This window comes from Cimex lectularius, unplaced genomic scaffold, assembly GCF_000648675.2.
Source record: "Cimex lectularius strain Harlan isolate CLEC.00 unplaced genomic scaffold, Clec_2.1 scaffold50, whole genome shotgun sequence".
Lineage (NCBI taxonomy): Eukaryota > Metazoa > Arthropoda > Insecta > Hemiptera > Cimicidae > Cimex > Cimex lectularius.
In genome coordinates, this window is record NW_019392716.1 from 245378 (window position 1) to 258298 (window position 12921).

General features: G+C 35.8%; 1 protein-coding gene across 1 annotated transcript; it reads right to left on the minus strand.

The window, feature by feature from the left end:
- Positions 1-215: 215 nt before the first annotated feature.
- On the minus strand, positions 216-9198 carry LOC106664371. The gene is made up of 9 exons (XM_014390052.2): positions 9042-9198; positions 3544-3576; positions 3323-3460; positions 3105-3245; positions 1029-1175; positions 833-967; positions 613-747; positions 430-557; positions 216-358 (listed from the first exon to the last, which is right to left on the minus strand). The coding sequence occupies exons 1-9, from the start codon at positions 9091-9093 to the stop codon at positions 347-349; spliced, it is 921 nt and encodes a 306-aa protein (XP_014245538.2). The 5' UTR covers positions 9094-9198; the 3' UTR covers positions 216-346.
- Positions 9199-12921: the final 3723 nt, after the last annotated feature.

The following is a 12921-nucleotide window of genomic DNA, read 5'->3' on the forward strand; positions in this document are numbered from 1 at the left end:
TAAGTATTTCGGGTTCGAATGCAGGGCCGCTAGATTCGAACTCGGGACCTTTACCTTATAGTGATGAGCGCCGTCAATGCCTAAAGCGTTGCGGTCACCGACGCCCTCTATTTTTTTTCTCTATTGCATTTACAATTTAGTCGTTGGTAGTAATCATAAAAATAGTTGTAAAATTAATTAGTAAAAGAGTATTAAAAAGGAAAACAATAAAATACTACAGTATGATAAACTTGTTGCGTTATGTAAACCTCTTAGATTGAAGAAATTACAATGATATATACCATTTTAATTGCTTAAATTAATAAAAAGCTTAATTCTAAATAGTACGTGAAATTAAAACAGGTTGTTATCGGATATCCTGCAACATAATATTTCATATTAATTCCCTCTGTTTACTTTTTCTAAAATTTTATCATGATAAATGAATACCTGTTTTTGATTACGCAGCCGTGTACGCTTTTTATTGCCACTCTGAATACATTTTCCAAAACCTTGGTCAGTACACCGACACTTCCAGTTGCCGAAGTTCCAAGTCGAGCCCTTAGCACACATGCGGACTGAAAAAAAAATTCATTGGCGAAAATGATTTAAAATGAATAGTCTAATTTATACCATCGTGGTCGATTTTTTCTTCAGGACAAACGTTCAAGCTTGAAGCAAAGTATCCATCATCGGTACATGCAAAAGAATTACAGCCGTCATCCCAAATATAACCTGGCTGGCAAGCTTTTTCATACATGTTTCGTTCTAAAATAACGATCAAGCATATAAACGAATTAAATTTGTTTAATTGTAAGGATTAAGAAAGTTTATATATAAAATAGTCGGTTACCAACTGTCTTAGGTCTGTTATACGAAGAGACCTCCCTTCTTTTTCTATATGGATCGCAAACGCCCACTCCTTTTTCGGTACAGTGACACATCCTGCCCTGTAATCTCCAACTCGCTCCTTCTCGACACATTTTAACTGAAAATTTCGCCCAGTTTATATTTAAAGGTTTTATATTCAAAATGAATTTTATATGAACCATTTCTGTTGATTTCTTCGGGCGGACAATATTTCAAAGTAGAGTACGGTATTCCTGCTTCTGTGCAGCCGTGTGAGTTGCAACCGTCATGCCAGGAAAAGCCTGGCTGGCAGGAGTAAGTTCCTTCTGAGAATCTGTAACGTCGTTCTGAAAAAAACACCAAAACATGAAACTACGATATTATAAAAAATTTCAGTTTTCTCTAAAATAATCTGTCGTGGAAGGAAACACGCGGGCGTTTTGCCATAGTGAAGATTATGGGTTCGAATCCCCGGCATAACCCTTGGGATTATAATTGAGAATAACATGGAAAATATTGTAGGGTGTTTTGACGTTACGGCCTCGTGTATGACAGAAATCAGCTTAACTTTATTAACTTAACTTTATTTACGTTCAGCGAAATCTTCTCTTCACATTCTAACCCAATCATTGCAGCAAAATCAAGATCGCCTAAACCTCATTACCTATTGGTGCATTTGCACCTCTAGTTAGCGCATCAGACTAAATGAACAAAAGAACCGAAATGATATTCTCATTTGAAATAAATACATATACAGGACGATTTGTGCCAATGTTGTATTTTAATAAGTTTGATAGTATTTTACAGCGTAAGACAAAACAAAATGAACACAAAGGTATGCATAAAAGAGAAAAAAGAAGATCTACTAGACAGTCCTACATATTAGCATTAATCACTTTCACAGTCACTTGGAAGTCGCGAGGTTAGTGACACCAGCCTTCGGGGAGGAATTTTTAGGAGGGTGCGGGATAAACCATTTCTGACGTGAGGGTTGGTGTACTGGATATTGTTTGCGAAACATCTTATAGCGGTTTTTCACTACTTCAAGGAAATATTGGATATTAAAGTCATTGTGAATGACAAGATTAGATACATAGAAAGGAGCATTGACGATGGTTCGAAGGATTGATTGTAGGGATTGCATACGTCGTGCGTTGCAACGTGCATAAGGTTGGGGATTGGAACGTTTTGATGAAACTTCAAAGTTTGCAGTCGTTTGTCCAACTGGGTCTAAAAATAGTTATATAAATGAGTTATTCTGTAAAACAGTTTTGATCGTTATCTAGAAATCTTTTAAATCGTCTGTTTAACTCTTGTATTTTGAGTCGTTTGTGAGGTTTCCATGTAAGTCGTTTGACAATGAATAGCCCAAGGTAGCGGACTAGATTAAATGATAGGAGAAAGTTGCTATTGTAGTAGTTAAGGGGAATTGTTACTCTCCGAAGGGTGAAAGTGATATGTTCATATTTTTGTATGTTTATTGCCATCTTCCAGAGCTCGAACCACTGCTCAATAGACATGACATGGTTTTGTAGGTTTCTGGTTGAAAATACAGAGCCTTTATGGGAGCAAAGGACGTATCATCCGCATAGGAATTAAGGGTTGTTTCTGGAAGTGTAGGAATGTCTGCGGTATATACAGTATAGAGTAACTGGTCCTTAGATAGATATTTCCTTGTGATACCTCTGCCTTCGTACGATACCCGACTAGAGTGGTAGAGAGTGGCCACTGATGACTTGAAATTTTATCTGGGTTTTTTAGACTTTGGAATCATTCATGAAGCCAAATTTCCATTGGGATGCCAAGTATGTTGTTCTAAGGAAAGAATTCTACAAATAGCTTAGGAAAATTATCGTCGGGCTGGTCGGATCTGTAGATAGTTACGTAACAGTGTGATCAGGTAGTAAAGTGTCTTTCTGTTATTAGTGCAAAGTACAATGTAATAGTACGTCAAATTCGTCTCGGTTAGAGTTTAAACCAGCGTTCCAGAGGAGTATACGTCAAGGATCTTATCGGGATAAACAGAGAAGTAGTTCTCAATCCAGGTTGTTAAAAGGTTAATAAGAGGAGTTATACAGTAAGGTAATCGCTCAGTCCACACGAATTCACTTGCGTTTTATTTGGAAATCAGACCTACATGGAACACATGTACAATACCAACTGAACATACGGACAAGTCTGACACCTAAATGGACCGAATCCTTCTTTCTTCTCAACACTTCCAGCAAAAAGGAGGTATTTGAACTATTTGTCAGAACATGTGAAAAATGTATTACTTGCGCGTGATTCCCTTTTCAATCGATTGATTTTTCTCGGGCCGCAGTTGTAATCCGTGCATTTCGGCATGCCTTCCGCCGTGCAGAAGCATACGTTGCATTCGTCTTTCCATCTCGAAAAAGGCGTGCAGAAATCGTCGTCTGTTAAAAAAAATAGATAAATTATTCTTCCGTTATATCACGAATCATTGTCACATTTTATGAATTATTTTATTTACGGAAGGAGGTGATAGTGTTTTCCGGAGGTCCGACGCAGAGCCAGTGTGTGCAGAGCGGGACTCCTTTGTTTCCGCAGTAACACTTATTGCAGCTTTCCCTCCACGTTTCACCCATTTGGCATCGCCTCCCAATGTTTTCTGTAATTAAAACAATTAAGTAGTGATTTGTTTAATTATAAGTATTTTAAAAACTTTTAGCAGCTTTAAAGATTTAATCTTACCTACATCTCGTTTCAAAACGTCGCCACTTGCGTCTAAAAACAAGGCAAAATCTTTTAGTTAAAGTTTAATCCTTAATGATGGATCATTTATGAGTAAATTTATATTGAAAATGTTAGATACACCGTTTTTAACTAACGAATAATGTCGATATTGGTATGGTCTGATTGAAGAAACATATTCAATTGTTGCTGGCAAGCTTTCGACCGATTTCAAGGTCATCGTCTGGTCACAACGATATTAAATAAGTAAATTTTAAAAGTATTTAACATTGTTTTGCCCTGATGATGACCTTAAAATTGAGCGAAAGCTTGGCAGTAACAATTGAATACGCTTCTTCATCCAGTCCATACCAAGATCCAGATTATCGTATTTAACAATAAAAACAAAAACAAAATGAAAATTGAAAACAACAACAATTAAACTCCAGTCGTTTAAATGCGTGTGAGACAGCGCCCTTGATCTAATTTGATGCAGGTCATTGGCAATTGACGTTATTCATTCTTATTTCTTAACAATGTATATTTCTCAGAATTCAGAAGAAAAACAACTCATTTGACACTAATATTTACATTATTTACATTAAATATTATTTTTATGGAAGTACTTTGTACGTACATGTGATAATGCTGAAAATGTTTAATTTTAGGTTTACAGTTTTTTTAATATTTCTATTATTTACAAGTTGGCACATTGAGCAAACGTTTGTAAAAAAAACTACTAAATTAGAACGAGAAATTAAATATTATATATTTTTAAGTTTTATTTATATATTTATTTTTACGAGGGTTCGCAACAGCAGAGGTCATATCAACCCTCAGGTTGCCGGTATTTTTGAAAAAAAAAAAACATTTGTAAGTATAGCGGGTTCGAATGCAGGGCCGCTGGATTCGAACCCGGGACCTTTACCTTGCAGCGATGACCGCCGTGTCAACGCCTAAACCGTTGCGGCCAACGACGCCCCCAAGCTTTGTACGTTAGTAAACTTTATTTAGTTGTTTAATAGTGAGACTAACGAAATCCGAGGTCATGGTTTTTCGAAGGAGTTGACTACTTCATATACATACATTTCAATGTGGAGAGAATAGATTGTTAACCAGTATAAATATTCAGGAGATCTGTAAACGCCAAAACGTTCGTTCTCTAAGCATCTAAAGTTAAAGTTTCTACCTAAAATTTGTCTCTTCCGAATCTTGAAGAATTTTGTTGGAAATAATTCAACCTCATACCAAGCTAATTTTCTCCTCTTTTATGCTGTTTGATGATCAATCTTTCTTTCACATGGGGATTTCAACGATATGAAGAAACAGAAAAATTTAACGGTTTTTTCATTAAAAAAAATGTTCGGCCCTTCCAGAATCAACCCTAAATTACACGCTGTATGTTGAGACATCAGTAGAATTAATATTTCTTTTTCTTTGAACCTTCATTATTCATTCATACTTAAAGTTCTTGACCTTCCAAACCCTCGTCTGTCAAAAATTACTGTAAATTATTCAAAGTAATTGGTTTGGGTAGATCAAATAAATAAATTAGCGAGCGAGCTAAATTGTCATTTTTCCTTAACTCTGGTATATGTTAACAACCGACCAGAATGGTTCGTTATGATATTAGAAAGATCTAAAGCGGACCACGAAATTAGTGAATTTAATGAATTAATATTTATTTAAAAAACGTGAGATGCGGTCTGATGGTTTTAATGAATTAAAATGAAGAACACTTCACTAAAGCTCTCCGTGGCCATTTCAATTGTCGTCGAGAATCCAAACCGATTACACGAAATTTGAAAAATGGCAAAAGGAGGGAAAACTCATAAGGTGGGGTTGAGATGGGGAGTTGATGTCCGAGTGGATCGAGGTCACGATATCTCAGGTGGTAGAGCAGCGGCGTATCTAGCCGAAGATCGTGGGTTCGAATCCCGCTCGTGCCATTAACTTTTTTTCATCTCAACTAAAAACCTTAATTAATTGTAATGTCTTAAGTGGTCAAGCGGACCACGAAATTAGTGAATTTAAAGATTGGACCTAAGTTGATCCACAGGTAGAGATACCCACTCCTTTAGACTTTCTGTCCTTCGCTGGTTGCTAAATCTAAGGTGTAGGCAAGTGTACTTAATTGTGTTCTACGGAGGGAGGTAGGAAGACAGCAAATGTTCTTTATGTAACTATAAGAAAAAAGGACTTTTTCATTTTCTTGCTGAGTGCACTGTACTGGCCGATTTCGTCTGTATTATCTGGAGCGCTTTGCCTACTAAACGCGAGAAATGATCAAAGTCAGACACTCGTTCAGCACGCAGGTGAAGCATGATTTACAGATATGAATTAGTGCAATATTTCAACTTGTACGATTTTCTCGCTTAAAAGGAAGAGGTATGTAAGTTTATTTTTTTTATTTTTATATATTTTCTTTGTTTTCTATTATATAAGTAGGTAATATCTTCTTTAAGAAGAAGAAAAACTAGTATATTTGACTAAATATTTACATATATAGGGATTGCAACCTGACACTTTTTTCATTTGTGGTAGAAGTGCGAAAGACACTGACTGGGCTTTATAACCTTCTACATCCTTAACAATGTATCCATTTTGTCTTGTTTAGCCTGTTACTGCGTTTGCGGGGAAAAACTGATTATAAAAAAAACCGCTGTCACTTGGTAATATCTTAGTTCGTAATTGTATATATGGTATTTTTATTGTTTTTCTTATATCAACAAGTGATGATTTTTGTAACTTTGGTTGTTGGTTTTGTTTTGGTTTTTATTTTATAAAATCTTTGGTTGAACTCCGTCAGAATGTCTTTTCCAAGCCGTATTAGCATGCTAATAAAACAAGGGGACGACCAGGTTGGTGTGACACGGATTTGGACCAAACTTTTTGTGAGATTCTATTCTCCAAAACGTTGGAGAGTTTTAGTATGGCAGGTTATAAGACGAGTGACGCTGAACATCAACGCCCTGATGTACGTATATATATTTTTGTCTTATTGGAAGAAAGAGTCTAATGAACCTATAGATTGCTATTTTCCGTCTGCCTTTCTTCACTGGTTGATCAGTTAGATGTTTGTTGAATTTACGCCAACTTTCCTGAGTCATCAGGGTTTTAAACAGGGAAAGGCACAAACATTTTCTTGAAAAAAACGGTGTAGTTAACTTGTAGTTTGCTCCCGATTTTTCATCTACTTTTCTTTGGTAGCTTGGTATTTTGCATCAAAAGTTGAGCTAAATTGTAATTTTTCCTTAACTCGGGTAAATGTTAACTAACCAGAATGGTTCGTTATGATATTAGAAAGAACTAAGTTGACCCACAGGTAGAGGTACCCGCTTCTTTAGACTTTCTGACCTTCGCTGGTTGCTAAAACTAAGGTGTAGGCAAGTGTACTTAATTGTGTTCTATGGAGGGAGGTAGGAAAAAAAGCCCATTTGTAAGTATGTCGGGTTCGAATGCAGGGCCGCTGGATTCGAACCCGGGACCTTTACCTTGCAGCAAAGAGCGCCTTGTCAACGCCTAAACCGTTGCGGCCACCGACGCCCCCAAGTTTTTTACTGTTGTCTTCTAAAAATTGTTTCTCTTTAAAGATTTTCTAGGTTACTTTTTGATGTATGTAGGTAGTAAAATGTATATTTTGCGAAACAGGCTGGCTCCTCTTCAGCATGTCAAATCTTTACAAATAACCGCACCTGAAATATTGTAAAGATGTTGTATGCTGGAGCGGAAGCAGGGATGCTTCGATGTGTATACATCTTATAAGATCTAAAAAGACAGATTTTAGAAGAAACTATTTATAAATTGTGATATTTATCCATGTGGTCTGCGGGTTACTAGTTCACAGCCAATGCGTTTGGGCATTGTATGGGGGCTCATTCTTTGGCCGTATGGGCCCAATCTTACATGTAAGGGATATAAGCAGGATGAGACACCAGCCTATATGTTTTTATATCCAACCATTTACAGACATTTCGTCTTGAAAGAAACATCGTAACAGATCTGTAGATTAGTCGTGTCCGATCGTTCTTTTTAGGGATGTAAGCAGGTCGACGAGGCAAGGCACCACACCAACCAACTACATCTTTATTTTTTTTATTAAACCCTTTCATAAACCCACTATTGAATACCACTGGAGATGACACTCAAAACTCGCCTGACAATCCAACACAGCAAAAACATTCGTACCAAATGATCGTCGATCACCAAATTACTTTTGAAAAATTATATCCATAAGAATTATTGTTTAATTAATCTGAAAAATATTAAGAACTGCACATAATATTCGGCGTTCAAAATTATAAAATATATCCCAACAATATTACAAATGTCGAAACGCTTAAAAGCGTAACCTTCGTTCAATAAATAATTTATGATATTTTTGAATTAGTTTATTTTCTATAGTTAGACTGACGTTTTCCTAGTTATTTTGGGGGAGCATTAACATTCTGTATAGGTTAATACATTGAAATAGTGAAATATGTTAGAATGCACTTAAACATTTATATTTCATTAGTGTTTTATAAAGTTTTATGTAAAGTCTACTATTGAAGCTTTGTGAAATGAACAAAAACTGTCCTTTTTATTGTTTGTCAGTAATAACAACAGTGATTTCTGTTTTGAAGCGCTAAATTGAGCTTCAAACGATTGCAGGCTAGATATGAAAAACTATTGTACTTGTCAACAGGAAGTTGTTTAAACAAGTCATTTTCCTCGTCCAATATAATTATATTTTGTTATTAGTAAACAATTGTATTTATTATTTAAGCAATTAGAAAAGCTATAGGCTTTTCTCGGTATCACAGCCAAGTTTAATGCAATATGTACAAAATTGGATTTTTATCGTCGCGGGTGTTTTCCAGAAAGAATTCAGTTAAAAGTTCAAGGCCTATTATCGATTTGAAAACAACATTTTTGACGAATTCAATAACGCGACGTTTCATATAGTTATTATCTTTTCCAAGAATCACGAGATAAAGCGAAACAGAATCAAATATTGACCTTTCCTATTAATCCGTTTAAATTTAAATAATAAAACATTTACGGTTTCATTTCCAATTAAACCAACGATCGTTCGATTATTGTGCATATTTGTAAAGAAAATTCCTTTTTCATAAGCTATTTTTATTGCAATATAATATACGATAATATTCTTATTTTGGATGATTTCATATTGGGATAAATGGTGTGGAAAAATTATGGTTTGGTGGTTTCTGGTCTTTTTGGTTTAGTTTTGGACAGTCCAAAACAAAAAGCAAGATGGACGAAAATGATTGAAAATTATAATTTTCATGAAATTTTTATAATATTCTATACAGAAAATGATTTATTAAACTATTATTCCACGAATTATTTTATTTGTGCAAATCCTCTTCAATATAATTGTAAAATAAATAATTTATACATTATTGTTTTGATTTTAGAAATTTTAATAGTCAAAAAAATGTTTTGGCATATTGTTGGGCTTATTTGCTGTGCCATTTAAGAGATGTTCATAAAATTGATAAATCAAAACTTACACGTTATCGTCAAAATAATTAACAGAAAGATTTCCGTCAGACGTTGGTCCATGTTGAAGTAGCTCTTCTAACTGGCAAAACGAAAAACAAATCTCAGTGGCAAGCGCATGCGCCCTCTCTTAGCGAAGATAATCTTCGTCTATTTTTTTTTCTTTCGCTTATATCCAAACTCGCCTTAAAAACACGGTATAATCAATTTCACGGACGTCGGTGATTGTATTAATAGGAATTTGAAAGAGGGAGAGGAAGAATTGTGCGAAATCTTGATGGATTTGTTTGCAAAAATCCAGGCTTATTTCAAAAACTCGCACTGAAACTTTGTCCTATGACAATGATCGTTTTTATTGTACGACGTGACATTCCAACAATCTGAAGATGCGTCTCATCTTTTATTCATGGGCAAGTGCTTTTGTCCAATATTTCTATAATGGTGTAACAGATCCAATCAGACGTAAGTTTTGAAAAAAAAATCAATATCAAAAGAATCAATTTTAAACCGTAACACACACGATAAAGAATTTTTATATGCATTGGCAAAGAAAAAATTCCACCCACTCTTAATATCACTTCATTTGTATACATTTTTATAAATTAATGAAAGTTTTTGAAACTATTTTAATTGTTAATAATTAAGTGATTGTCTAAAAAAGTAAAATATATATATAATTTCCTAAGGAAAATAAAAAAGACGGATATATACATTTTTTTTAAATTTTGTTTTAGATTTTTAATTATCATTTCAATATCGCGTATTTCCTCCTCTTGCCTTAATTACATCTCGAAGACGCTTCAGCGTGCCATCTACCATTGTGGAAATGTTTCTTTGCTGGAGGTTAGCCCATTCTTCACGAAGAGCCCGTTCAACATCGTGGACTGTATCAGGATGGACGTGCTCTTATTTGTCTTTTGAGGTTATCCCATAAATGCTCTATGGGGTTTAAGTCTATAGAACGAGCTGGCCAGGATAAGACCCGACCGACATGTGGACGGGCCTTAACGTGCATTAGAATAGGATTATCGTTGATTTCATCGAGGACAGGCATCACATGATGTACCAAAATTTCATCCACATAGCGAGTGGTCGTCAAAGACCCACCACAAACAACAACCAACTCTGTGAGACACTCCATTAAAATTTCCGACCACACCATCACTGAGCTACGTTGAAAAGATTGGCTTTAGAAAAAATTACATCCTTCATATATTTCATTTCGCCTTCTCCACACTCTTTTACGCCCATCTGGAGATCATAGAGCAAATCTACACTCATCTGAAAAAGGTTCAGCAGACCAATCGTCCAAAGACCAAGGGCTGTCTTCTCGAGCAAATGGGGGCAACCCTGTGTGTCCTGTCAATTCTGGTCTTCTTACGGGGCGGAAAGCCTTCAGGCCATACTGACTTAATCTTCTTCGAGCAGTTGGTTTAGAAATTTGGATACCTCGAACTTCCTGGAGCTGATGAATCGTTTGAACATAAGCTGCCGGTTTCGCACAATTATCAGTCAAAAAACGGTCATCCTGTGGTTCTGTTACACTAGAGCTCTCAGAAGAAGGCCTTGTATGGTAGGAACCAGTTTCTCGAAAACGTCTAACGGCGTCTCGCAGAGTTTCGTAGCCAACTCCTACAGCAATAGCTGCTTACCTGTTGGAACCTCCATCATCAATAAGTGCCACACCACGCGCCACATCCTCAGCACGAAGTGGCGTTTTTAAGTTTAAAAATTGAAATTAAGAAAACAAAAATTATAACTAAACAGTTTATTTCTTCAGAATTCAAATGAGACTGAATAAGCATTATAAATTCCGTAAAGATTAAACATTGAAAAATCATTTATCTTTGTTTTGGATTAAGAATTATGATTATTCAGAAATAGTGAGATGCGGTCTGGTGTGACGTAGATTTCAGAAAAACATTTTTTTTAACGTTCCAACGTTTCGATCTTTATTGAGATCATCTTCAGGGCTCAAAGTGTTTGTGTTATGTGTATTTGTGCCATTCTTGCGTGTCGTGTTGAGAGTGGCCCGCTACACAACACGCAAGAATGACACAACTACACAGAAAACATACACTTTGAGCCCTCAAGATGATCTCAATAAAGATCGAAATTTTGGCACGATAAAGAAAATGTTTTCCTGAAACCTACATTACACCAGACCGCATCTCACGATTTATGAATAATTTCATCGACAAATGAACACAAATCACCTCACATTAAGAACTATATATGTTTACCTCTAATTGATATTCTCCATTTAAAACATAGCATAAACAAATATTTATTGTTAAAAAAATGAGCCAAATTAAAGACTGAATTTTCTTTTATCCGGAAAATGAAAAAATATCAATTGGGTGGAATTTTTTGCCTAACCTAACTAAACCAATATGCCAAGGCTTCTATAAATTATTTCTATTTTTTCGTCTTTTTTTCTGAAAATAGTCTGATATGTTTTCCGCCGTTGTTTTTGCCATTTTATCATTATTAACGCGAAGAGTTGACTCAAGCCTATAAATCTCTTTTGAGATCCTTTCTCAGTTGTTCACCTTTTTCCGTAACCTGATTTATACGAGTATCCACGAAACCCGCTTTTGATGTATGCATATCGCCCCTTTTTTCTCGCGAATCTGTTGGTGTCTCGATTGTCGAGGAATTTCATTAGACGGTACGTTTGCAAAAACAAAAAAACAATTACAAGATAAACGCGTGTTTGTTTAGATAAGTAATTTAATTAGTTGCATATTTAATTTGCAATTTTACTTTACGTCTTTGCAAATTTTCTTGATAAAAGATAAGTTTCATTCAATTTTAAATCCGTCAGAAACATTGGTCTCGCGGTATATGTTTTGCCAACTAAATTCAATTTACGCTTTAACCCATGTCATTCAATTTTAATAATACTTTTTTCAATTAATTAATCTTTGTATAAAGTATTGGTTGAGACAAAGAAGTCACGAGCGGGATTCGAACCCACGACCGTCGGCTAAATACGCCGCTGCTCTACCACTTGAGCTATCGTGACTTCGATCCACTCGGACACCAACTTTCCACCTCAACCCCACCTTTCGAATTGAAGAATGGCAAAAAGAAGGGAAAATTCTAAAGGTGGGGTTGAGGTGGAAGGTAGGTGTCCGATTTAGAAAACTAGCTAGTTTCCGTGCTCCGCTTGACCAATTAATATCTTTCAATTAATTAAGGTTTTTAGTTGAGATAAAATGGCAAAAATGAGGGAAAATTCAAAAGGTGGGGTTGAGTTGGGAAGTTAGTGTCCGAGTGTATCGAGGTCACGATAGCTCAAGTGCTAGAGCAGCGGCGTATCAAGCCGAAGATCGTGGGTTCGAATCCCGCTCGTGACACTGACTTTTTATTTCAACTAAAAACCTTAATTAATTAATTGAAAAACGTTATTCGGTCAATCGAACCACGAACTCTAATGAATTTAATAATACTCTTAAGTTTGACAACGTACAATCTTTTTGGACAGATCCAAACAGCGAGGATGGGTGGAATGAATGATCCGAAAAAGAATCCGAAAGCTGACTGACTTACTAAACCAGTGAGGCGGAAATTTATTATTCTATTCTATTATTGCAGTGGCTGGTTTGCTAATACATTTCATTAATAAAACCTCTTACTACTTCCGAAAACCCTTTAAGACTTTTTTGTATTATACGCTATATTTCATAATAAACGATCCTATTCGGAAGGCAGGGGAGGACCAGGCGCCATGCCTTCTATGTGAGAACATAACCATGTTTCCATTCCGTGTGCATGTTGCAGTAATGCCACCGCAAACCCCATCCATGCTCGTGTTATTATTCAAATGTCTCCTGTCCACTCGCTCCTCCTGGCTAAACGGCACGACCACCTGGCCTTATCTTCCAA

Excerpts from the sequence above, each read along its gene's own strand:
- LOC106664371 (XM_014390052.2), bottom strand. The coding sequence starts at position 9,093 with ATGGACCAACGTCTGACGGAAATCTTTCTGTTAATTATTTTGACGATA. Across the intron at positions 968-1,028 it reads CGAAGAAATCAACAGAAATG|TTAAAATGTGTCGAGAAGGA; the intron begins GTTCATATAAAA and ends CGAAATTTTCAG. Across the intron at positions 748-832 it reads TAACAGACCTAAGACAGTTG|AACGAAACATGTATGAAAAA; the intron begins GTAACCGACTAT and ends TCGTTATTTTAG.